We start from the raw sequence: 27,800 nt of genomic DNA on the forward strand, positions 1-27,800 counted from the left end.
CAACTGAAATGCTGCTAAGGATGAGAGAGAAATTTAGAATGGGTGGTGGAAGAGGGAATGCTTCTATGGTACTGAGATTCACTATGATGGTAAGGAACATATCCTAGACTGAGTTCTTCTTTAGCTCTCATTTGGAAAATAAAGTGACTGTTCACAATCTAAAGGCATTCTTCTGGGTTACTATCTCCCAAACATTTGGCCACCTGCTCAATTGCAACATTGAATATCCACATTCATCTCATCTTCTCACACTGCCAGTTGCTTTAACCTTCCCTGAAAGAGAACTTTCTCTTGTGGTCTCCATTGTATATTCTGTGGTAAGAACACTCAGGTCCAGAGCATTCAGACCATGGAACTTCATTTGTACGTGCTGTTATGGGACCACAGTCAAGGTGTTTACTCTATGAAAAGAAAAGTTATAGAATAACATCTTTCCTTTCTGTGAATATAATCACCCAAGGAAATAGCAACTATATGTATATATTGGCATAAGCTTATTTGTATTTTTAAAGATTGTTTTATTTTTAATTGTAGATGGACACAATGCATTTAACTTATTTATTGTATTTATTTATGTCATGATGATAATTGAACCCAGTGCCTTATGCATACAAAGTAAGCACTCTACCACTGAGCTATGACACCAGCCCATAAGCTTATTTTAAATTGAGAAATCCTAAGAAGTTAAGAAAGAATATATTTTAAAGAGAGGATGGGGAAAATATGATTATATTGCTATTCATTTGACACATTTTTGAAAGATTGAATTTTCAAAATCTATGCATGTTGTTAGGAGGTAATGAGTAGTGGAATGCAAACCAATAATATGGCAGGGTCACAGGATTTCTTTAAACTGCTTTTAAAGGTAATGAATAACTGAATGACACATAGAAAAAAAATGTTTAAACTAACACTGAGAATGAACGGTGCAAAACAAAGGGGGCAATTAAAAAACATGTCAAAAAGGAAAGACCAATGGGATTGACTCCTGACAGGGTCTACTGAGGTCATTGTAAAAAAGGTTTCTTCATGTATCTCAAAAGGAAAAGTTTGTTAATAGTTCAGGTGCACTAAAATGAAGTTGGCTTGGTCACTGGCCCCAGAACCCACATGAACGTAGGATTGACTTGTAGATGAAGCACTCTTGAATAGGATGCTCACCATGACTGTTCCTAGAGGACCAGCAGGGATCAAAAACTCCCTGGTTCAATATAGAGGAGGAGATAAACATCTATGGTAAAGACTACATAAGGTGGAACCCAGTTCTCCTGACAAATAGCAAACAGCAATATATGTAGAAGCAACACTATATTTCCTTTGTTGTACTCTGCTGGGACACTACCAGTCTCTTCAGTGTTCTTTGCATGAGACTTACTTTACATTCACTTTACTGTCAGACTTGAAATTACATTTTCTTTCACTGGGACACAAGAAGAGAGGTTTGGAGCTTCAGTTCTCCATTCTTCTATGTCAATGTGATACTTCATATTTTTATAAAAATAGATCATCTTGATATGACATTATGTGCCTTATTATTCTGTTTTGTTATTGTGCTATGAAAAAGAAAACTAATAAATGTGTGCTTTAGGAATTGTAATAACTGTTAAACATGATGAACTGTCCACAAAAATGTACTTTCTCTGCTTATTTCTCTGCTGTAGTATGCTGATTTTAATTTCCTTGACTATAGGCCAAGAAGTGGGTTACCTGAGTCAAATGGTCGTTCCATTCCAAGTTTTCTGAGGAATCTCCATACTGCTTTCCATAGTGGTTGCACCATTTTGCATTCCCACAAGCAATGTATGAGTGTACCTTTTCCCCCACATCCTTGGCAACACCTATTTTTGCTTGGATGCTTGAAAATTTGCCATTCTGACTGGAGTGAGATGCAATCTTAAAGTACTTTTGATTTGTATTTCTTTAATTGCTAGAGATGTTGAATATTTTTCCATAAATCTATTATCAATTGTATATCTTCTTCTATAAAGTGGCTGTTCAGTACCTTAGCATATTTATTGATTGGCTTTGTTTTTTGGTGTTAAGTTTTTTGAATTTTTATATATTCTAGAGATTAAAGGTTAATCTGAGGTGATTATGATGAAGATTTTCTCCCACTTGATAGGCTCTCTCTTCACATTATTGGCTATTTCTTTTGCTGAGAAGCTTTTTAGATTGAGTCCATCCCCTTTATTGACTCTTGATTTAACTTCTTGAGATTTAGGGGTCTTGTTAAGGATGTCAGACCCTAGGCTGACATACAGTTTGGGTCTACTTTTTCTTTTAGTAGGCACAGAATCTTTTCTAGTGCCTAAGTCACAGATCCACTTTGAGTTGATTTTTATGCAGGGTGAGAGATAAAGGTTTAATTTCATTTTGTTACATGTGGATTTCCATTTTTCCCAGTACCATTTGTTGAATAAGCTATGTTTTCTCCAGTGAATGTTTTTGGCACATTTGTCTAGTATGAGACAACTATATTTATGTGGATATGTCACACACACATGTAAAGCCTCAATAGATGCTTTCTCTGCATCTATTGAGATAATTATGATTCTTGACATTGGCTCTATTTATGTGGTGAATTAAATTTATTGATTTCTGTATATTGAACCAACCTTGCAACTCTGGGGTGAAACCCACTTGACCATCATGCACTATATTCTTACAATACCTAAACTAAGGAAACAACTTAACTGTCCTTCAATAGATCGATGGATGAAATAAGTATGGCATATGCACACATTGGAGGATTTCTCAGTCCCAAAAAAGAATGAAATTATGGCATTTACTAGAAAATGGATGGAACCATCATGCTAAGTGAAATAAGTCAGTCCCCAAAAGTCAAAATTCAAATATTTTCTCTGACTTGAGCAAGCTAATCCAATCTAAGGTGTGTTTGGGTGACAATTTTAAAAAAGAAAGAAAGAGAAAAAAAGGAAATAAAAGAGGAAATTTTATCAAAATGGATGAAATATTAACAGAGTAGACTGATCCAGCTTGATCATGGTGTACAATTTTCTTAATGTGATTTTGAATGTTGTTTGTTAATATTTTATTAAGAATTTCTGCATCTGTTAAAAACAATAAATGCTGGTGAGGATATGGGGAGAAACCCCTGTTTACTTTTTTTGTGAATTAGTTTAGCCAAGTATGAAGGTTTCTCAAAAAAGTTAAAATGAAGCTACCATAAGTTCCATCAATACACCACTCTTTAGCATTTACCAAGGCAATATATTTTTAAAATACATGGATATCCATCTTTACTGTAGCATGATTCTCAATAGTCAATTTATGGTATCAGCTTAGGTGTGTCCATCAACAAACGAATGGATAGAGAAAATTACACACACACATACACATATACAGAGTAGAGTTTTATTTAGTCATAAAGAAGAATAAAATTGTGTAATTTGCAGGAAAATGGATGGAAATGGAGAACATCATGTTAAGTAACATAAGGCAGACTTGGAAAGACAAATATTGTGATTTCTCTCTGTTTTGGTCAGATTTTTTGCTGCTGCAACCAAAAGACATGATGTGAACAATTAAAAAGGAGGAAAAATTCATTTGGCACTCATGGTTTCAGAGGTCTCAGTCCATAGTCAGCTGAACCCATTCTTTGGGGTTCAAGGTGAGACAGAACATCATGGTGGAAGAGTGTGGCAGAGGAAAGCAGATGGGGAAGTGGCACCAGAAATGAGGGGGAGAGAGAGGGAGATGGAGGGGGAGAGAGAGAGAGAGAGAGAGAGAGAGAGAGAGAGAGAGAGAGAGAGAGAAAGAGAAAGAGGACCCACTCATCAGGGACAAAATATATGAAGATTTCTCAAGAAAGTTAAAAGAATGAATTTCATTCATTTTTAGGACTGCACACTCCAAAAGGCACATCCCCAATGACCCACCTCCTCTAGTCACACCCTACTGCCTATAGTTACTACCACCCAGTTAATCCTTATCAGGAGATTAATGCACTGATTAGGTTAAGGCTTTCATAATTCAATCATTTCATCTTCTGGATTTCTTGAATTTTCTCATACATGAGCTCTTGAGGGCATCATATCAAAATCATGATATTCTACCCCTGGCCTCCAAAAGCTCATGCCCATCTCACAATGCAAAAAATATATTTAATCCATTTCCAAAAGTCCCAATAGTCACAATAACTCCAGTGCAGCATGTAAGAAGTCCAATCCATGTGCACTTTACCTGGCCCCCTAGGCCTTTGGAATCTTGGTGGAAGACTCCATTATCCCCTAACTCCAGCATAATGCAATCCTGAAGAAGCAGCCCCACACAGTTGATGCCAAGATCTGCCACCATCTCCAGCAGTAGCCAAAATTCCAGGGACCGTGGTTTCAGTAACCTCCAAGTGCCTAGGTCTCTGAACATGGTGCAAAAATTTTCTAGGCCCTCTTTGTGCAAGCAGGATGCCCCACTTGTCTCTGGCCAAGGAAATTTTTACTTTTACATCCTTGGGTTTGAGATGAGTGTGGTCTTGCCAATTCCTGAGATGTCCTCAAGTCATCTTTCTTATTGTCTCACAGAAAATTCTTTAGTGTTTCTTTAGTAGCTATGTTATTAACAACCACATATTCCTTAGCTCAGTTTTCTGCCCTAACTGCAAGTTTCTCAAATCTTTCTGTTTTGCTTTCTACTCCTGATTATCAAAATAAATTTGACTAAAAGCTGCCAGCACTGTCTTTGCCACTGCCTGAGTACTATACTGCCTAGAATTTTTTTCTATCAAAGTAAGAAGACCATCACCTTTAAATTCAGCCTCAGAGTCTCAGGACATGGGGAAAAATGTAGACTGCTTTTTTTTTTCCCATTAATTTTGAGACTCATGGTTTGAGAGATCTCAGTACATATGCTGAAGCATCCACTCCTCAGGGTCTGAGGTGAGGCAGAACATCATGGTGTAAGAGTGTGGCACAGGAAAGAAGTCTGGGATGTTGCAGCAGGAAGCAGACAGAGCTAGAGAGAGGAGGAAGAGGGAGAGGGAGAGGGAAAGGGAAGGAGAGAGAGAGAGAAATTCCCCTCACCAGGGACAAAATATATACCCTAAGGGAAAGCCCCTAATGACAACCTCCTCCAGTTACATTCTATCTCCCTATAGTTACCACCCAGTTAATCTCTATCAGGGGATTAATACACTGGCTGGGTTAAGGTTCATAACTCAAATATTTCACTTTCTTTTTTTAAAATTTATTTCATTGCAAACAAACAGGATACATCTTGTTTCTCTGTACATGAAGCAGAGACATACCATCCGTGCAATCATATATCTACATAGGGCAATGGTGTTTGATTTATTCTGTCATTTTTTTCCTTCTCCTCCACGCATTCCACCCCTCTTTTCCCTCTATACAGTCCCTCCTTACTCCATTCTTGCTTCCCTCCCACCCCCTATTATATGTCATCATCTGCTTATCAGAGAGATCATTCATCCTTTTTTTTTGTGATTGGTCTATCTCACTTAACATGATATTCTCCAGTTTCATCCATTTGCCTGCAAATGCCAAAATTTTATTATTCTTTATGACTGAGTAATATTCCATTGTATATATATATACCACAGTTTCTTTATACATTCATTAGTTGAAGGGCATCTAGGTTGGTCCACAAACTGGCAATTGTGAATTGAGCAGCTATGAACACTGATGTGGCTGCATCATTGTACTATGCTGATTTTAAGTCCTTTGGGTATGGGCCAAGGAGTGGGATAGCTGGGTCAAATGGTGGGCCCATTCCAAGTTTTCTAAGGAATCTCCACACTGCTTTCCAGAGTGGCTGCACTAATTTGCAACCCCACCAGCAATGTATGAGTGTACCTTTTTTCCCACATCCTCGTCAACACCTATTGTTGCTTGTATTCTTGATAATCGCCATTCTAATTGGGGTGAGATGGAATCTTAGGGTAGTTTTGAATTGCATTTCTCTTATTACTAGAGATGTTGAACATTTTTTTCATATATCTGTTGATTGTTTGTAGATCTTCTTCTGTGAAGTGTCCGTTCAATTCCTTAGCCCATTTGTTGATTGGGTTATTTGTATTCTTGGTGTAGAGTTTTTTGAGTTCTTTATATATTCTGGAAATTATCACTCTATCTGAAGTAGTATTGTCTCACCTATGAGCTTTTGGAAGACACCACATATTGGAACCATAATATAAATAGAAGCCCGAGGGGAAGAAGGAAAGCAAGTAATCTCATGAAAGTATAAGGAAGACCAATAGATTAAAGGAAGGAGATCAGAGGAAGGGGGAAGGAGGGGAGGGTAATGGGTAGTGCTGGATGATGAAATTAAAGAAATTATTGTATATGCATATGTAAGTATGCCACAATAAAACCCACTATTCAGTATATTTAGTATGTAGCAATACAAATATAGTGAAAAAATTATCTTCAAAGTTTATTATGTTCTCAGTTAAATACAGTTATATGCATAGCTCAACAAAAAAAATTTAAATTAATCCTTCAAGTAGGGTTTATTTTGCCATCATCACAAAAATAATTAAGATTTTCTTAGAAATGTTTTTCATTGTTGCTGAATTTCCACTATGAATGGGCTGTATGATTTGGAGGAAAATATGTAACTTACATCTTCAACATCAGCAAGTGGTGTTTGAAAGTCTTAATTTTACTTGAATCCTACCTCTATAATTCAAACTTTAAAATTGATTTTGAAATAGCTCATTATTTCATTATCATATATTGTGCTGTAAATTCATAAGTTCTTCCTATGGATCAACTCTTTATAAAGTGTGACCATTCATAGTTATTGTAATGGAAATGTAGCTTTTTAGCTGTATCAACTTACCTAATTACCTCCTTGTGCTTCTGTGGAAATATTAACAGTGCTATATCATACATGAAATTAAAATATGTTTTAAAACTAATTTTATAGTGCTTTTAATAATTTCTAGCACATTTTAAGAATGTTTGAAACTAATAGATAAAAGGCCAGAAAGAATAGCTCCTAATGTCACTTGATTAATAGTAGTTTGAGAAAGGAAGAGAAGAGGAATTTAATTAAAACAAAACACAGAATTTAACTGTGAAAGAACAATCAAGTGATCTGGAGATGTTTGTCATTGGGAGTTCAATTCAATGACCTGGGGTATGAATAAGGTTTTAGGGAAGGCAATATAATAAGGAAAAACCTTATGGAAATGTGAGTATTTAAGTTTTATCAGCCATGATAACAGAAGAGGAAGATGATCAATATTTACAATGAATACATAAAGGTTCATTTCTCACATAAACAGTCTGAGGACTACTTTTTAAAATTATTGGTCACCATAAACCTATCTTAAATATTTAAAATATTAAGTATTTAATACAATTTAATAATTGCATTAGAAAACCCAAGCAGCAAAGTCATATGAGTTTCTGGTTGCTAATTGTCTAAGAATTACCACAGGGTTTACCAATGGACTTGTACCCAAGACCCTTTGTGCCTTTAAATACCTCTCCCAACTCTACATGCAGTTTCTTCAGGAACCTCTATCCCCCTGCATTTAAAAAATGGGTCTCCCCCATTATTGCAAGAAAGAAAGAAAAAGCAAAAGGGCAATACGCATCCAATGTATCTCTTGCAGTATTGTGAAAAAATTCTCATTCTGAATACACACTGAATTTTTAAGATATATTTTTTATTTTGAATATAATTTGAGAGCCAGATACAAAGCATGAGGATTTTTTTCACTGCTTTTCTTCTTAAGATATCTACTTCTTATTTGGGGTTAGAATTTATAATTTTTTCATTTGTTCTTTTGAATTCAAGAATAAAGATATTGCTTCAAACTGATTGGAATTGAATGAAGACAAATGTCAGTTCTTATATTTTCATCTCATTTTTACATCTTCCTCAGCTTTGTTTTTTTCTTGCATGCCTGAGTCTATTGAAAAGTCATCATTCAAATAATCACAGCATTATGTACCATGATTTTCCTGTTTTTTGAGAACATTTTCCATTTTTCCCCATGGATAAATATTCTAAAAATATAACTGGGTGGCAACTATTTTTTATAAGTTTTAGATTGTTCTACCTGAAGTCATCATTTTTCATTTTCATGGTTTATCACACAGTTTTAAGGAATCTGTTCTAACAGAAAATTGACAATGAGAATACTGTACCAAAGTCTGAATTTCAAATTTGGGACTCCTACCTACATCCTACAAAGGAGAGTAAGATAATTTTTTAAATGTTTTTGTTCTATTTCTGATAGTAAGAGAAGGCTAAAAATCATGCCATTTGGCAGTGTTAGCAAATAAATAAAATGAGCAATTAGCAGAATAAAAACAAGAAAATTATGGAAATTTGATTTTGATTAATTGATAAATTTAACTTTCTTTACTCATTTATTCTGTGGGACTGCAGATGGAACCCAGAGTTACAAATGCTGGGCCAGTGTTCTGTCACTGAGCCACAGTGCTTCCTTAATTTCTCAAGAGGAAATAGATGCCAATAGAGTTGGGGGGTGGGCCTTTTCTATGACAAATAATGGTCATGGCAGATGAACTGAGGGTGTCTGCTCCTGGTCTTTGTCAATCATTATTCCACAAAATTTTGGCATTAAAGTTGATTGTGGTGTTACAGAAGAAAATTTCAGTAGCCACAACTGAAGTTCAAATCATAAAATAAATTACTATTTCTTTTTTTCTAATTTTTAGTTTTTATTTTTTATGTATTTTTTTACTTTTAATTTTTTACAGACTGCATTTTGATTAATTGTACATCATTTAATTTCTATGGTTGAACACAATGTAGATTCATACAATTCATGTAATCATACATGTACATAGGGTAATGATGTCTGTCTCTTTCTGCCATTTTTCATACCCCCCACCCTCTCATTTCCTTCTACATAATCTAAAATTCCCCCATTCTTCTCTCCCTCCCCACAACCCCACCCCCATTATATATCATTCTCCACTTATCAGGGAAAACATTTGACTTTTGTTTTTTTGTGCTTGGCTTATTTCACTTAGCATGATATTCTCCAGTTCCATCCATTTACTTGCAAATGCCATATATTATTTTTCTTTAGGACTGAATAATATTCCATTGTGTATACATACCACAGTTTCTTTATCCATTCATCTGTTAAAGGGCATCTAGGTTGGTTCCACAATCTAGCTATTGTGAACTGAGTTGCTATAAACATTGATGTGGCTGTGTTACTGTAGTATTCTGATTTTAAGTCCTTTGGGTATATATCGAGGAGTGGGATAACTGGGTCAAAAGGTGGGAAAAAATAGAATGTGTATAAATAAATACATATGGTATACATGTGTATATATGGTATATATATACATGATATATATATCACTTCTTTAACAAACAGAATATAATCTATGAAATAATCTAAGTATAATATAGAGATATGATTTTGTGGAAGTGTTTGATTCTGTTATTCTTATTTATTTAAGAGAGATTCCCTGTAGATATTATATTAGAAGACTTCTCAAGTAAATGTGTTAGCTTGATTTCTGTTCTTACATCTGTGATGTCAGAAATCCTTTTAGATATCCCATATTCTGGTAACTTTCACTACAGTAGTTATGAAATTAGTTTGAAATTCTGTAGAAATCTGTACTTGGTGACTCGGCAAATCTAATGAAGATAATTTATATTCCAGGCTTCCTTGATCTTAAAAATTTTGAGAGCATTAATATTTTTTAAATTTAAAAATAAAGGACAATACTTAGTTATTAAAATGTGTTAAATTCACATATTTTTACCTATTTTATATGAACATTTTTCTTTGATTTTCACAAGAATCCTATGTGTTAAATAACATTTTCACTTTTTTTTATTGATGAAAAAATCCAGGCTCAAAGAGTAATGTACTCTGAGATGGGGTTGTAGCTCAGTGGTAGAGCTGCTTGCCTAGCTTATGTGAGGCACTGGATTTGATCCTTAGTACCACATAAAAATACATAAATATAATAAAGATATTATATTCATATATAACTATTTTTTTTCAAAAAGAGTGATTTTACCTGATTAATTATTCAATGATTAAAAGGTGGACCATACACTGGAATCCACTCAGTCTAAATCAAGGCAGCACACTCACCCACGACGATAGCCTCCCTCCCTCCCTTCTAGATAAAATCATGAATTATGTTTTAGGAGATAGAGGTAAATCTTGTTTCCTAAGAGGACAATTTCTGTAGACCACAGAAATCAAGATGACAGTTAACCTCACAGGCATTTTTCCTTTTTCATTCCTTTGTAGAGGAATGAAACTTATTGCAGCAGAGATAGTTTAAATATGATGGTATGTCTGTCTCCTCAGTGCACAGGTGTCAGATACTGTCAGTCTTTGTAATATGCCCTGGGAATTCAGCATCCTCTCTGACCTGTTCCAAATTTATTCTCTGTTCCTTTAAAACTATGATAAGAGATAGTGTTAGTCTGAAAAAAAAAAAAAACAAAAAACAAAAAAAAAAAGCCAAACAAGAGAAATTCATACATTGAGTCCTCAATGTCAGTTTTTAAATTACAGAGATCAATCATGGAATTTATTCAAATCCTATTGGTAATTTAAATGTATACCAAAAGTTTACTCTTGCTTATACAAAAATCAAATTCAGAAATAAGTGTATAGTCAGATGCAGATATAAGGATATTTCCTGTTTCCTTAAATCAAATATTCCCTATATATGTGTGAGGCACAGAAATGTATCTAGCTAGGTATATTACATTTTATATGGTGGTTCATGAAATATAATATTTAGGTATTAGCATCTATATCTACAGTCATTTAAGTAATTAAGGAAATAATGCAGTAACTACTTAGCAACAAGTTATGTAAAGGTTCACTGAATTCCAACAAAATTTTAATGAAACAATATTAATTTAATGTTTAATTATTAATAAAGAAATTTGAACACTAAATTTTGATTATAATCCCTTTTGCACATCACCCCTTTAGTTCCTCAGATGTACATGTTTCCTTCCATGCATTTTCCTAATTATTTATAAACAGATACTCATTGATACTCCCTGGTATTCTTTATGATTTTGGAACAAAATTGTTATCATGGTTTTTCCATCTATATGTATCTTATTTGCTTTCTTTTCAACAGTATATCTTGATGTTTCATCCAAATTATATTTTCTGTGTAGACTCACTTAACTTTCTACCTATAATTTCATAATGAAATATATCACAGCTTATTTCATCATTCTATTATTAGGAGATACTTAGATCAATTCCCTTTTTCAAGTGTGAACAAGACTTCAGTAAATATTCTTGTGATGTCTTTGTGGAGTGGTTTCACTTGGTCAAAGCTATTCTCTAAACAATTATCACAATTTTATAGATAGACTTTTGCATTTTATTTTTACAAGACTGATGAATGACACAATTATCTCAATGTCATTTAATTTTCTTTGTCATGACTGTAATCAGTGGGAGAATTTTTATATATATTATTATGCATTTGAAATTTTATTTCTGTACATTACCCAAATTTTGCTGTTTTTCAAAAATTCAGTGACTAAGGTTCATTTTATAGAGATGAAGGAATTATAAAGATGAATTACCATTTTGTCATTATTCTTTCTTTTTTTTGAGAAAAATGAAAAAGATATTTTATGGTTTTGTTAGCAAAGGAAAAACACAGGAGTCGCCTTGTCCCAAAGGCTGTGATTCTGCCCATCAGCAGGAACAGGGGGCTTTTAAAGAGGTGAGTCAAAGTCTACATTCCATGTGTTCTCTGTTGGAGTTGCAATTCACTTGTTAATTTTGCAGATACTCATTTCTGAGGTCTTCTGGTACCATCCTCAAAGTCTGGATTACTTTGTTCCTAGGTGGGTGTATATTCAAGGAGACATGAATATGTCTAGGATGGGGAAGAAAGGTAGTCCAGTTTCCCTTTAGATTAGGTAAGGGAAGAGATTAGGCAGGAGCAGAAAGAGACGGAGAGGAAGAAACGTGTCCATTTAAAACATAAGTTTCAGTGGCAAAGCAGCAAGGGCTGTATTCAAAGCATAATGTGGACCACTGTTACATTTCCCCACTGTCAATTTCCACATTCCATTTCTATGGAAAAATGGGCCATGACATCTCCAAACTGCTTCCTGCTGAAATGGAGCAAAGTTGGCGGAAGTAAACCAAAGTTCTTGTTCTCTCATAGGCAGGACATGGACAGTTAAGGGCATTCAGCATCAGAGCAGATCAGAGGTCCACAGTGGGAGATGGCAGGTGACTGGACAAAGAATACATTGGACAGGGATCATGCTAAGTCAACAATAAACAAGATAGCAAACATTACTTTTGCAACAATTAGCACAAAAGTAATTAGAATTTCATCCAGTATCTGAAAACCATGAGGACAGTAACTCATTCTTATCTGTAAAAACAGATAAAGTTTATCAATGTAGGAGGTTAGGAAGATTTGTAGTTATGAGATCAAAACATTGATCTGCTTTATCTATCAAGATAATTTCTTATATTTGTTAGGTTTTATTACTTGGGGAAACTAAGTCTTAAAGTGTAGGGTTTGTATCTGTTTTACAGTCTTAACCTATTATTTTGTAACTGGTTAAACTGTTATTTAGGTTATAACAATACAGTTGACACCATAAATATATGACTAGGTATATGTATGCATCAGAGAACTCTATCTGTCTAAGCCTTGTCTAAGTGTTATGTAAACATTTATAAAATGAAAGTTTATGTTTATTTACAAGAACCAATATATGCTGTCTTTTCTACATTGCATCTGACATAAAAGGGACACTGTCATTTGAAGATCTATCTTTTATCTGTTTGCTTTGACTAAGTCAAGTTCTCATCATTAACACTGTTTCCTAAATGTATAAGAGATTTCAGGCAATCCTTTGATCTTTGCTAACTCATGAAGTCCTGTGATTATTGTTACCATACACTCTGGATTCTAAATCATACTTTAAAAATTAAACTTAGTTAAATGAAAAGCTTAGGAGAGCACTTTGCCAAGTTGGTGTTCCCCAAACTAAAATTAGGTGTAACAAAAGTCTCAGATTTGTATAAAAATGGTAAATTCAGTTGGTATCTATTATGTCTTCATTTTTTATGGCTGGATAAAGAAACCTGCTGTCACAAAGTTATATATACAATTTTGTGTTACACTTCACACTGGAATTAGACATTAAATGCATTTTAAATAAGATAATAAAAGAGCACCTAATCTGTTTAAAGGTGACATTGTAAAACATGGAATGATTCTGCCACTTTTCCACAAAAAAGAAAGTTATAAGTTTTCTTAGCCTTTGATTCATGTTTCAGATGTAATGTTATATTGTGTTATTTGTGAAGAGTCCTGCCTTACCTGAGATAAGGCCCTGTCCTGCCTCCCACTTTACTCCATGTTAGAATGACTCCAAAATAGACTAGACTTCAGCTCATTTAAAGTTGTGTTCAAAAGAGATGGTGGAATGAGACAGGCATCATTACCCTATTTACTTGCATGATTACACAAATGGTATGAATCCACATTGAGCACAACCATAGAAATAAAAAGTCGTACACCATTTGTGTACAATGATTCAAAATGCAGTCTGTAAAAACTAAAAAAAATGAAAAATTTTAAAAGATAATTTTTTTGTTGTAAATATTACTGTGATCTCAAACAGGGAATATAATGTATCACTAAGTAAAGATTCAAGAACATTTTGATTTTGTCCCTTTCTTCATATGGAACTCTGTCATATATGATATGTAAGCATGATATATATTTGAATTTTTTGCTTAAAATATTTCCTATTATAAGGTATAAATTAATTTACCTAATTACTCCTTAAATATTTGTTCTTATTCTATTTGATACATTTACATAGTTCAAGCATCTGAAAAATAATCTTTTGTGACTAATATATTTTAAAGAGAAATCCAGTATTTTGAGATGTTATTTTAAACATAGATTAAATCCAGTGTATTTTTGTGTTTGTTTATTGCCTGTGTTTGAGTGATGTCATCTGTATTTCATAATACTTCTTTAATTGTCATACATTTTAATATACTTCAATATCTGAAAAGACATTTTTATTTATCCATGCTGGATATTGACTAGTGCTGAATTTGGGGAATGTACTTTTCAAATTTTACTAAAAATTTTGTCACAATTTTGGTGTTTAAATATTGACTGTATTGATTAATTGGGAACAAACTACCTTTTTTACTACATTCATCTTTCCTAATCATAAACCATAAATATGTTTACTGGTTTTAATTTGTTTACATTTCCACCAAAATTCCATGTTCAAGGATAGATTTACCTTTTCAGGGAGGGATGGTAAAGATTAAAAGAATTTTCAAGCTTTTATTCAAAAAATTTATATCACCTTTCAGGTCCATTGCAATTGGACTTTTACAACACTACTACAGAATACTGCCCACCCATCCCCTGGCAAAAGAAATTAAACCAGAAACTGTTAACTTTATGGTCATAAATCACTTGTCCATAAAATGTCTAAAGTTCTATTGAAAATCTCTTTGTATATCGAATGCAATTTTTCCAAAACATTTTTCATAGGAACTCATACAGTACAAAAGGCACAGATTCCTTGCTGTTCTAATTCTTTACAAGCTTGCTGACAAATTTTCATCAGTCAGTAGGATTCACTTTTTATAAAACTTGGCTTCAGTTTGGCTGTTGTGTGACACATTTTACATCAGGTTACTCCAGGTTGCAGAATGGAAGTAAGAGATGTAGTGTGATCATTTGCATCAAATATACTTCCTCTTTTACTGACATATTCCAGGATTTGACAATGAACATGTAGCAAACCTGGTGAGAGAAGAAACATGATTCAATTCAGAGATCCAAGGCAGTAAAACAGATGAAGTACAGAAAAATCTCTGAATGCAAGTGTCTCTGCAAGTTTGCTGTTGGCAAAAGAAATGCTAGAAAATCTGACAACAGGACTCACGTGATGAGAACTTGAGAACTCCTGGATGAGAAAGGAAAATGAACTGGGAAAAAAGGAAAAGTCCAGGAAGCAATAACCATTCTGGAGGCCCATACAGTGGATCAACCCTCTTCTCCACAGATTGGCTGGTTGCTCTCTCTCTCCCTTTATTTAATAAAACACACTATTTTAAGTCCTAAAGGGAATTTATGAGATTGCTATCCAGAGGTTTAATATTTGGCATAATGAATTTGCTGAAATACAATGTCACTAGATGTGATCAACTTTTAAATTTAGCGATTTAAAAGAATTGAGAATGACAGTATTCATCCTGAAGAAGAGACAACCTATTGGCTTTTCAAACACCCTGGGGATTTCAAAACTCCTATTAAGTAAATTTATGTAGTATTAAGTAATGCTGAAATGTCATCTTAAAATTGAACTGAAAACTGGGTTTTGTACTTAAAGTATTCACCCTGCTGTTCATGATAAGTGTGAGGGTTTGGGATTCATCACCATCACGATGGATTTTCTGTGCTGTCCTTGTTACTATTGAGTCTGCTGTAATGACCTGCCCTCTATTTCTGAGTAAATGTTTATATATTTTATCCACTTCTGTATCCCTAATGCCAATTATACTGATCGATTCATAATAAACAATCAATATATGTATTTCCTGAACAAACAAAAGATTTTGAAAATAAATCAATGATTTCCAAAGGTCTAGTGTTTCAGGTATATTATCCTTTCCCTTTAAATTATCAAGCCCATGGGAAAAAAATGGAAATGAAAATGCTAATGAATTTATTCTTCTGGGACTATTTACCAATGAGGATGTGAAGGCTACCTGCACTGTGATATTTTCATTTTGCTATCTTGAAATTCTTTCAGGAAACCTGGCCATTCTTCTCACCATCAGGGGAAGCCACCTTGGTGAGCAACCCATGTACTTTTTCCTCAGCTACCTGTCCTTCTTGGATGTCTGCTTCACTTCCACAGTGGCTCCCAAACTGATCACAGACTTACTGGTTCAGTGGAACACCATCTCCTTCAGTGGCTGCATGTGCCAGATGTTTCATGCCCACTTCTTTGGAGCCACTGAGATCTTTATCTTGGTGGCCATGGCCTATGATTGCTATGTAGCCATCTGTAGACCCCTTCACTATGTGGTCATCATGAGCAGAAGGGCGTGCTACATCCTTGTGATGGCTTCTGTCATTGGAGCTTTTATCCATTCACTGATGCAGGTGTTGATCATTATTCAACTTCCCTTCTGTGGCCCCAATCAGATAGACCACTATTTCTGTGACGTCTTCCCCCTGTTGAAGTTGGCCTGCACTGACACGAAGCTCTTGAAGATCATAATTGTTACCACCACAGGGGTGCTGTCCATTCTGACCTTTGTTGCCTTGGTAATTTCTTATGTCATCATCCTGTCCACCTTGAGGACTCACTCATCTGAGGGCCGCCGCAAAGCCCTCTCCACCTGTGGCTTGCACATCACGGTTGTGCTCATGTTCTTCTTGCCCCTCATCTTCACCTATGTCCGTATGGCCGATTCTGTCAGCAATGACAAAGTGTCTGCTCTGTTTTATACCATGATCACCCCCTTGTTCAACCCTCTCATCTACACACTGAGAAATGCAGACATGAAGAACGACATGAGGAAAGAGTGGGGCCCACAGAGATTGTCGGAAGGGAATTGAAGCCTTGGGGTTGACACCCTTGGCCTGATCTTGTTCTCTACAGTGAATCAACGTCAGTAAAGAGGGCATGTGCAGAGAGGTGCTGTGAGTCACCGACAGCAGCACATGGAAGAGAGAAGGCTTCTGGCCACTCTCCTTCTGTTGTTTTACATTTCTAAGACTGTACACAAGAGAAAGGAACCAGATGATCTCCAGGTCCTTCCTGGCTCTGATATTCTAACAGTTATTCTTCCCTTCAAAAACCAAGACAAAAGGAAAATTACGTTACTGATATTGATTCAAATTAGAAATGCTGTGTGGTTTGTCAGTTGTGCCTTGTCTTAGAAAACAGGTATTTCAACTGAGACCTCTGTTATTGATACAGAGAATTAAGAACTTCTTTTCTGAGGCTTCCACTGCAATTAAAAAAATGACAAAATGTGAAAAAGATGTATCTGTTGCATATTTTAAGCTTTGAAAATAGAGGGACACAATGTAGTTTTCCTATTCACATTGTGATTGATGGAAGTTATTTAAGGGATTCTTAATAACCTGTAGATGATATATTTTACTAATGAGAAGTTTCAAATTGAGGTAATACCATTATAAAATTGATGAAATAGGAACTTCTATCACTCTTCCCTCCACAGAAACATTAATCTGAATGACTGTCAATGTACAAATATCCTTTCACAGGAGTTAAGAAACCAAGTGAGATTTTATGGCATCTGAGTGTAATACAGACATTAGAAAAGATGAATTGGAAAAGGCAGACACTTTCCTTCTCTGTATCACCCTTTTTCCCAACCCCAGTCACGAAGAGCAATACTCTTCCAGTCAGGAAACAAGAGGGAAGTGAGCAGTGAATGTGACCATAGACCCCTAGGTGGGAGCTGCTCAGTAAAATCTAGTGCTGTGCAGACTCTTACGGCACCAGATTCTAGTTTCACTACCTATGGACTAGGCTCTAGCTCACCACAGCACCAGAGGCCCAGAATCTAGACCTGACTAGGAAGATCCTGGGGCCTGCCTCACCACTTGTCCAACTCTCATAACCCAAGGCTCTCGACCAGTCACATCAAAATACTGACTTTAACCCCAGGGACTTGAATGGTCCCAGGACCTTAGTTGCCAGACTGGCTCCCACAATCTCAGTCTTCAAGCAGACCCTTCTGATACAAAGTCCCAGCTGGCACCCCTGGACTGAATTTCCCAGTCTTCCCTATTGCCAGGCTAGATTCTGCAGCCACAGATCCAAGCCTGTCCCACAGAACCAGAATTCTGACCCACTCCAGCACCAGGCTTGCCCTGTGACCCTGTCCATCAAGTCATCATCACTGAATCAGAGTCCAGGACAAACATTACTGACACAGAGTCCAGAATGGCATCCATTGTCTGAATTTCCAAGCCCTCCCATCTGCCAAATAGGATTCCATCACCCCAGGTTCCAGCCCTATTTCTGTTTCAGGATCATCCCCCTGACCTCGAGCACCACACTGGTGCTGTGCATACAGCTCCATGTTTAATCAGTGTCAGGTCAGTCACCTTGGCCTCATGCTCAAGGCCTGTCCTGTCCCAAACAACAGATTAAGGGGCCATTCTTGTCCTAGTAATTCCCATTGCTGGACCAGCTCCCACAATCTCAGGCCCCAGTACCATTCCTTTTGACCAGATTTTAGTTAATTCCTTAGGGAACTAGCTTCCAGATCAGCTAACATGCAGGCTCTCCTCGGTGGGCTCAGGCTTTGGGCCAATCTTCAAAGGTTCAAGTAACAGGTTAGCACAAGTCTGGCCCTAGACTATATGTACCCACTCTCCATACCTACTTCAGCATAAAGTCATTTTTCAAGCTCTAGAATGGTCTGAATGGTCCAAGATTCTTCAGTATTTAGGGTTCATGACCTCTCCAAGGCACATAGAGTCCAAGTTCATCCCAGCAGATCTCAAAGCCAGTATATTTCCCATGGACTAAAATTACAGGATCACCCCTGTAAACCAGGCTCCAAACCAGTCACCACAGATTCACAATCTCATCTGGTGATTCAATCTACAGGACAGGCCCTTAGCACTCAGTTTATAGGTTCATCTCAGTGTTAGAAGAGCAAGGCCTAATTTAGTACTTAGAAGCCCAGTACATTAGACTGGCCCCTGTGGACACAGGCTGAAGTCCATCTACCCTGTACATAATCAAGAGTCCCATCTCTGTGGAGCCAGGATTCTAAACACATTTCATGGACCTAGATACTAGGTCTGCCAATTCCTGCTTACATTTCCCATCTGATCTTTCAGTCTGTGTGTTTTATCCATGAGAACCTTACTATGGACTGAATTCATAAATTCAAAACTCACATGTTGAAATCCTAACCAACATCAGGAAGACATTAGGAGATGGAGGCTTTAGGAGGAATTCAGTTGGGAAGGCAGAGTCCTCATGTGTGGGATTGGTGCCCCAACAACAATAGAGAATGGAGCCTGAATTCCCTCCCTCTGTGCCCTCTGCCATAAGAGGACATGGCAGAGCATGGACATCTGAAAACCAGCAAGAAGTTCTTTCCAGGAACCAAACCAAGTGGCACCTTAATAATGAATTTCCTATTCTCCAGAACTGTGCAAAATAAATATTTTTGCCAACCAGTCTTATGTTTTCATTCTAAGAGATTTAAATGACTAGAAGTCCTTCATATATCAATCATATTTGTTTTAATTTCTGGTCTGAAAAAAACTTACATCACTGCCAATCTGGTTGTGGTTCTACTGTCTACATTGTCTTTTAAACTGTGTTCTTGGTTTTTGTTTTGCTTTGCTTTTACTTTTCATTACACTGTGTAAATTTTTCTCTGTATGCATATAAATAGCGCTTTAGCACTGTGGGTTAAGTTGCCAGGGAGGAGACGCATACTATAGTCTCATGACATGTCTCAGTGTAGCAGTGAGCCTGTTTCATGGACTGTGGTTCACAAGTTCTTCATAACCCCCCTTCTGATTTGGACTAGATGGCTGAGGGGTCTGGAGTTGGATTTTTACATCTTTAGGTCAGTTTGCTCTGATAACACCCTAGCAGGTTAGCTTGTTAGTTAATTTTTCCTAAAGGCACACCTTGTTAAGGCAGACAGAATTCACTCCAGTATTCAAACTGGTTCCTTTATCATCTTTCTGACAGGAGGACAAGAGAATTTCCTCAAGTGCTTACTATGAGAAATGCATACATTTCCAGCATGTAAAACTCACAGGGGATGCCCCTGAAGTGCATCTCTTATGTACTCGGAGCCTTGAAATTTTTCCCAGTTAACAGCTGATTCTTTCCTACACCAGCATTGTTAATGCCAAGATATCCACCCTGGGTTTTCTCTCTGGTAGCTTGTGATTCCATTTCTTTAATTCTCTCCAATTATGAAATAGTAGTGTGACTTGTATCCTCATTTCTCCTAAGGATCCAAGAAGAGTTAACTTTTAAGATTATTCATATATTTATATTCTTAGGATAGATTGGGACACCCAGCTAACTGCAAACTGGCTTCAAAATGGCACCTGCCCTTACTGTTCTTTTAGTGTTTTAGTATTTGAAATTATAATGAAATATAATTGTGACAGGTTAATAATAACATGATAAATGAAAAATAAGTCCATTTTGTATAAAATATATTGTAGGCAGAATTATTAAAATTTATATTGAATTAAAGTAAAACTACTCGATATGTAATATAAGAAACTTAAGAGGTATAATTCCATTTATACTTATGAGTTGTGCTTTTATTGCATATATTTTTGTGCCATGTGTTATTTAAAATGTATAAAGGATTCTTTATTTTTGAGCTTTAAGTAGTCAATGGTATTTAAAGAATTTAGGAAGAAAAATATTATGTGATTACATATTCTAGTGCTCTCCATTTCTTCCTGGAGTTCTGAATTCCCATCTGGTGTGTTTTCTCTTCAACATGATGTAGTCCTTTGGTCATATGTCTCTGCTTTTGATTAGTAGGTAAGGTCATTGTTTTAGCTAGTTTTGAAAGCTGTCTGCACTTAGTACAGGATTCTGTATTGACACTGTTTTTCCTTACTTTAAATGTGCTTTTCTTTTGCATATCACCTCCACATTTTCTGATAGAAGTCAGCCATCCTTATTATCCTTGCTCATTTGTACATAATGATACAATATGATTTTTTGTCTCTGCCTAATTTTAACATTAGTTCTTTATAACTTTTTTCAGTGTGATGTACCTATTTATGGCCTACTTTTATTTTCCTACTTGTGGACCACTGATATTTATAATCCAATGTGGAGATATTTCAAATATTCCTTCAAATATATTTTCTGTGCTATTCTCTCTCTCTCTCTCTCTCTCTCTCTCTCTCTCTCTCTCTCTCTCTCTCTCTCACACACACACACACACACACACACACACACAGGACTCCACCTTTCATAAGATGAGGTCATTTGATATAGACCTACTACAAGTCACTCATCAAGCACAGTTCATTTCTCAAAAAATTTTTCTCTGTAATTTAAAAAATATTTTATTTCTGTGCATGTTCTTTTGATTAGTCTTTAACTGATCCTTTATTCTGAATTGTCCACTCCTGATGGTTATACCGTTTATTTATTACTTATTTCAGACTTTTTTTTCTTTCTAATATATGTATTTTAAGCATAAATTCCTTCTTGGTACTAGGGTTAGAGCTCAGTGGTACAGATCTTGCCTAGCATGTGTGAAGCCCTGGATTCAATCTCTAGTATATTAAAAAAAAAATAAAGAAAGAAAGAAACCTTTCTTAATCCTAATTTAGTTCTGCCCAACAAGTTTTGATATGCTATATTTTCATTTTTATTTAGTGCAAATTTTCATTTTCATTCAGTGTACTCTTTTTGAAGTTGAGTTTCTCCTTGATCTGAGGGATATTTAGGAGTGTCACTAATTCCAAGTCTCTGGAGATGTCCGGCTATCCTTCTGTCATTGATTTCTAGTTTATTTACCCTGTAATTGAACAGAGTATTGTGCATGATTTTAAACTCCTTAAAATCCATGCACTAATGTTATGTCTCATCACATAATCTATCCTTATTTATATTTTGAAGACAGATGAAAATAATGTTACTCTACTGTTATTAAATTGAGTTTTCCGAAGGTCTCACTTGGTAAATGGTGTTGCCTTCTATACACTTGGGGATTTTTGAACTTGTTCTATTAATTGTAAATAAAAAATTCTTTAAGTGTCTTTTTCTCCACTTGCCTAGTCTTTGATTTTTATATTTTGCAGTCTCTGTATAGGTACATACACATCAGGTTTCTCATGTCACATTTTATTATTGAAGTTTTCAACTACTTACAAAATTATATCCACACATATCTATTCAAAATAAAATATCCATAAAAAGTTATGATTTTAAAGAGAAAAGTAAAACAGGCAAACATAGTAAAGGCCCTTTTTAGATAGTTACATTTGAACATGCTAAAATATTCCTATGAAAAGTAGTTAAATTCTTTTAATGCAAATTATTCATAATTTGTACCAGCTTTCAAATTAATGCTTATGAATATTTAATACTTGTCATTATTTAAAAATGGCACACAGAAATTATAGTATTGTGCATTTAATAAAGTCATGTATGTCATCTGTGTTGCGCACTAGGGAAAACTTTGGGAGGTGTGAGTGCATCGATGTGTTAATAAAAGATGTACTGATACCAATTTTTTTTTAATTTCCAATAATAGATTTTAAAAACTGCTAATGAGATGTAAGTCTTTCTGTTGTGAGCATAACTTTTAAAAATACACTTTATTTTTAGAGCAGTTTTAGAGTCACATGAAAATTACACAGAAAGTGCAAAGAATCCTTGATACCTGCACTTGGCCCTTTATAGTTCTCTGTTGTGGCCTTGCATTGGTGTAGAACTTTTGTTAAAACTTTTGAACCATCATTAATTCATTTTTTTTTTCTTTTTGCGGTGCTGGGGATTGAACCCAGGGCCCTGTGCTTGTAAGGCAAGCACTTTACCAACTGAGCTATCTCCCCATCCCATTAATTCATTTTTAATGAAATGCACAGATTATGTTGCCAATTACTTTTAGTATGTAGAGTTTTATGACATAACTCTTGTCATGTATCTACCATTACACTGTCTTGAAAATCTTATGCACTCCACTTTTTCTTTACTCTTCTCTTGCTGAACCCCTCGCAACTACTTAAAATTCTCCTTTTGGTATAAAAAACTTTGTTAAAAGCCATTCATATTTTTAAATTCATTAACATCAGCTGGTTATATATATGTATTTACTTTGCAGTACTGCAGATTGAATCAAGGGTTGCTCTACCACTGAGCTACATTCATAGTCCTTTTTCAAAATTTTGAGACAGGGTCCCTCTAAGTTGAGGAAGCTGTCCTTGAACTTGCGATCTTCCTATCTCAGCCTCCTGAGTCATTGGAATTGCAGGGGTGCACCACTACATCTGACTTAACTACTTATATTCTTAGTTTCTAATCCATGTAAATATAATCATTTTTTATTTGAGTCATCTGAGCCATAATCATAATAACACCATATTATGAGAAAATTTCCACAAATGGAATTAATAATACTTTATGACAATCCCTCAAATTGTAAGGAATCATATTAGGAACATAAATTATGTTTTAGAAAATGAATGCATTTATTAACCAAAGGAAACAAAACAACTAAGTGTCCTTAAGATCTAAGGAATTCTTTGGAAAGTTGAAAATTCTGTCCATATTCTGCCACTATTCCAGAAGGTTCTATGTAAACATAATGGTATGAGTCCAAATTATACACCTTCAAGTATTGGTTAGGGGATTATTAGATTATCTATAAAATCCATGATAACAAGACACTTTTACAATTATTTGCATATGGTACATTCAATGATCAGGAAGAACAAATAAGTTATAACCAGATATAACAGGTTTAATTTTCTAATAAATCAGATGATGTGGAAGAATGAGAATCTGCCAGTCTTTGGATTTGAACATTTGGTACAATATTGAAAAGCAGAGAATATGAAGCACTACTGTAAAAAAAGGCAAGAAAACCACTAGATAAATTCTACAAGAGATATCAAGTGATATTAGGCAAATGAAAGAAATAGGGTCACAGATGTGAACAATATTTAAGGCACTAACCCTTACATACCTATTTGTACCTCATCCTATCTCCTTTTCTACATACATTCAATTCAAACTAGCCAGTGTCCATGTACACATCTTTTCCTAGGGACTATTCTGATAAATCTGCTACCAGAAGTTAATTTTTTCTATTTACTTCTTCTAGTTTAATCCAAACTAATGAGGATTGAAAACCTCCATTCATCTCACATCATCTGAGACCAGTTTCTTACTCCACAACTTCCTCATGGCATTTTTCACCTCTGCATTCCTCAGTGTGTAAATCAGAGGGTTGAGCAAAGGTGTTCCAATGCTATAAAACACTGCTATCATCTTATCCATGGGGAAGGTGGTTGCAGGTCGTGTGTATATAAATATGCAAAGGCCAAAGAACAAGATGACCACAATGATATGAGAGATGCAGGTGGAGAGGGCCTTTCTCCTCCCTTCCACACTGTGGTTTCTCAGAGAATGCAAGATGATAACATAGGAGAACATTAACATGACAAAACTAACTGTACAAATGGCCCCGCTGTTGGACACCAGGAGTAGGTTGATCACATATGTGTCTGCACAGGCAAGCTTCAACAAGGGTTCCAAGTCACAGAAATAGTGATCGATTTCATTGGGACCACAGTAAGGCAAACTCAAGGCAAGAAAAATCTGAACTAAAGAATGCACACAGGACCCCACCCAGGCCACAGCTACCAACACACTACAGACCCGGTGGCTCATGATAGTCATGTAGTGCAGTGGCTTACAGATGGCCACATAGCGGTCAACAGCCATAAGGGTGAGGATGAAAACTTCCATACAGCCAAAGAAGTGCAATGTAAAGACTTGGATTATGCACTGGTTGAAGGAAATAGTGGTCTTCTTTGAAAGGGCATCCATGAGTGTTCTAGGAGCTATGGAAGTAGAGAAGCAGGTGTCAGATAAGGACAAATAGAAAAGGAAGAAGTACATTGGACTGCCGAGGACCTGACTGGTCTTGATGGTGGTGATAATCAGCAAGTTACCCACCAACATCCCCAAATAGAAAAACAAAAATATGGCAAATATTATTTTCTTCCTCAGTGGATCCTGGGTCAATCCAAGTAAGATGAATTCAGTCACATTATTATTCAGCTGCATGATTTCATGAAAGAGAATAGGCTAGTATGAGAAGGTTTATCTGCAAAACAGAATGGATTTTATTTATGGTGTGTTCTGTTATGTTATGAAATAGTTGAGCAAAATAGTTCATGGTGCTGTATGTGATTATGAGATATTCAAAGCAAATATAACATTAATCTTTGGGTACCTTCCAGATATGATTTCTTAATAAGTCATCTCAACACTTGATTCCTTAATTTTTAGTGATCACTTAGTGGGATATTATTTTTAAAGATGCACATCACCTATTGTCTTTCCCATATCTCATTCATACACATATGAATATGATACTTTTCTACACAATTCTTCAATTACAACTCTTTCTTAGCTTTGGCATAATTCTGATTGATTCTGCTCCTTAGATATTACACCATGTTGTTATTTACTTCATTTTTTCCTTATAAAAAAATCTTGGCAGTATATCTGCATGGTGCAACACTTAGCATTAGGACTTATTTGATTGCCCTTGGAATTTCATAAAAGAATGTGAAGTCACATGCTACCCTCAAACTCATCTAAGTGTTTCTCTGTGTAAGAGATCTCATATTTATTAAACTTAATTACAAAAATAGATATGGTTTATAGCTACATAATATGCTCTACTTCTCTCCATTATTTCCCAGCATATATGCCAGCTTGAAAAGAGGAGTAAGAAGCACTTGATCTTGTCAATGATTTTGTTCAACCATCAAGCACCTTTATAACATTTAGTATTTGACATGTAAATGAACAGTAATGAATGTTTTTCCTGTTTGTTATAGTTCCAAGGTCCCAGTTCTGCTTCTATTTCTCCCATTTCTGAAAAGAGATCTTAGAGCCCTCAGAGTCCCAAAAGACATTTCTAATGTATAGGGGGGGTTATTCTACTTGACAGTTAAATGTTTTCATGATTCATGTTTTTAACTTAATTTGATATGAATTGGTTATGTGTGGTGGTTACTACTGATCACTTGGTTAGGACCAGATCATGATCTTAATGTTTCAAACCTCACATTTCTTGGAGCATACCAGTAAAGCAGAAATCACAGGAGATGTAGCTTAAAATGAGGCACAAAAGTCAGTAATGAATTTTGTTCAATTTCTTTCCATTCCTGTCATACTCAATGTTCATTCACCTTTTGAATGTCACTTTAAAATAAAGTTTTCACTCATACATTATAGTTGCACATAATATTTGAGTTCACTTTGACATTATACCACATTCATGGAATATAATTTGGCCCATTTCAGTCCTCAGTACTTTTTCTTTTCTCCTCTCTTCCCTCCTCACTTTCCTGTCCTCCACTCTACTGGTCTACCTTCTATTTATTTATTATTTTTTAAAATTGGTGCTTTATAAATATACAGAAAGATAAAATTCACTGTGGTATATTCAGATATCTACATATACTTCTTTTAACAAAGAATTCTTTTTCCAAATTTGGAAAAGTAATATTATCATCAACTTTCTAGTCAAAATGATGTTTGAAGGAAAATTATAAGCTGAAATGCTGTGTATTCAAATAAAATACAGAAGACACACTTAACCTATTGTCTTCCCCATATCTCATTCATAATAGCAATAAATTATTTTGGAAGATATGAGTGAATCAAACACATACTAAGATGAACTAAATTGACACAAAATTTTACTTCTGCTTGTTTTTTTTTTTTTTTTTTTTTTTTCTCCCTTGGTAAATTTTAATTTCAATAGACTTGAATACATCTTTCTCCAAATCTAAAACACTTTTGGGAAAGTGTCTGACTTAGTTATTTTGAGAGGAAAAACCAAACAAAACCCTTTGTACTATATAACATTGGGCAAGGATTTTAACTACAAAGGACCTGAGTCCTGATACCATAACCATTACAATAAGCCCATTTTCTCCTGCATATATTCACAAAGGGATTTATCACATATATTGACATGAGTAGTAAGTAGGCACTGGAAGTAAGATGATTTAAAAGTGCCTATCTCTTCATGATTTTAGCCATCATTATCAGTGTGTGAATATGTGTGTGTGTGTGTTTGTATGTGTGTGTGTAAATATATAAAACTATTATATCTAACTATATCCAAATATATGTATGTATGTATATATATATATATATAATATATATACATGTATATATATAAAACATCTTTCCCTTTAGCTTATTCATTTTCTAGAGAAGCTTATTTCTTTTTTACACTTGTACATGTATTTTAAGATAAATTATGCATACATATAATCTATTTAAGTTTTTAATAATTTTGGTCCTTTTAAAAAATGTAATCAATAGTATCAGAATAACATTAGTTCCCAGCAACAACTGTGCCCATGAAGCTCATTTCAATCCTTTTATATTCCAGACAACTATACTACATTCATCATGTATTTCTTGATATCCTTGAAAACCTTTTTCTGCAACCCCCAAATATATTTAAAGGTTGTTGACTCTTAAACAAAGCTTATTTTACAATCTTCAATACCCTGCAATCTAGAAAATAGGACACATAGCTCTCAAACCACTAAAGATTTACTGAGGTATGTTTTCATCACCTTAGGTTCAGTTGCATTGGAAGCATACTGAAGATTAATATGCACATCCTGTGGCATCTTTATGATGGGGAAATGAAGAATCCAAAAGCTAAAAACACAGAGTGTAGGCTATCCAAGCTTATCTTGCTCTTTGCTTTCCAGAAGTGCCTTTCAATTTCCATCTAGTTCACTTCAGGACTTAACTTCCGAGAAAGATGTCCAAGGCAACTATTAATAATTATATTATGATGAAGGAAATTCTCATTTCTGCTCTCTGAAACCATTCTTTACAGCTTTTAAAATAACATCACATATCACTGCTTACCACACAAGCTTCCTTCCTAGAATAAGAGTATTGGAAAATAGGTGTTATCAGGATATTATTCCCCAAGTTACAAACCAACACCTGTAAAATGTGGGTATCTTCCAAATGTTTTT

General features: G+C 35.1%; 2 protein-coding genes across 2 annotated transcripts; one reads left to right on the forward strand and one right to left on the reverse strand.

The window, feature by feature from the left end:
• The first annotated feature begins 1,162 nt into the window (after window positions 1–1,162).
• LOC124959143 (olfactory receptor 4S2-like) lies at window positions 1,163–16,610 on the forward strand. The gene is made up of 2 exons (XM_047517769.1): window positions 1,163–1,236; window positions 15,671–16,610. Exons 1-2 carry the CDS (start codon window positions 1,163–1,165, stop codon window positions 16,608–16,610), a joined length of 1,014 nt encoding a protein of 337 aa, XP_047373725.1.
• Window positions 16,611–23,519: 6,909 nt separating this feature from the next.
• LOC124958698 (olfactory receptor 4C16-like) lies at window positions 23,520–24,840 on the reverse strand. Its single transcript, XM_047517043.1, has one exon. The coding sequence runs from the start codon at window positions 24,838–24,840 to the stop codon at window positions 23,908–23,910; it is 933 nt and encodes a 310-aa protein (XP_047372999.1). The 3' UTR covers window positions 23,520–23,907.
• Window positions 24,841–27,800: the final 2,960 nt, after the last annotated feature.

This window comes from Sciurus carolinensis, chromosome 11, assembly GCF_902686445.1.
Source record: "Sciurus carolinensis chromosome 11, mSciCar1.2, whole genome shotgun sequence".
Classification (NCBI taxonomy): Eukaryota; Metazoa; Chordata; class Mammalia; order Rodentia; family Sciuridae; genus Sciurus; species Sciurus carolinensis.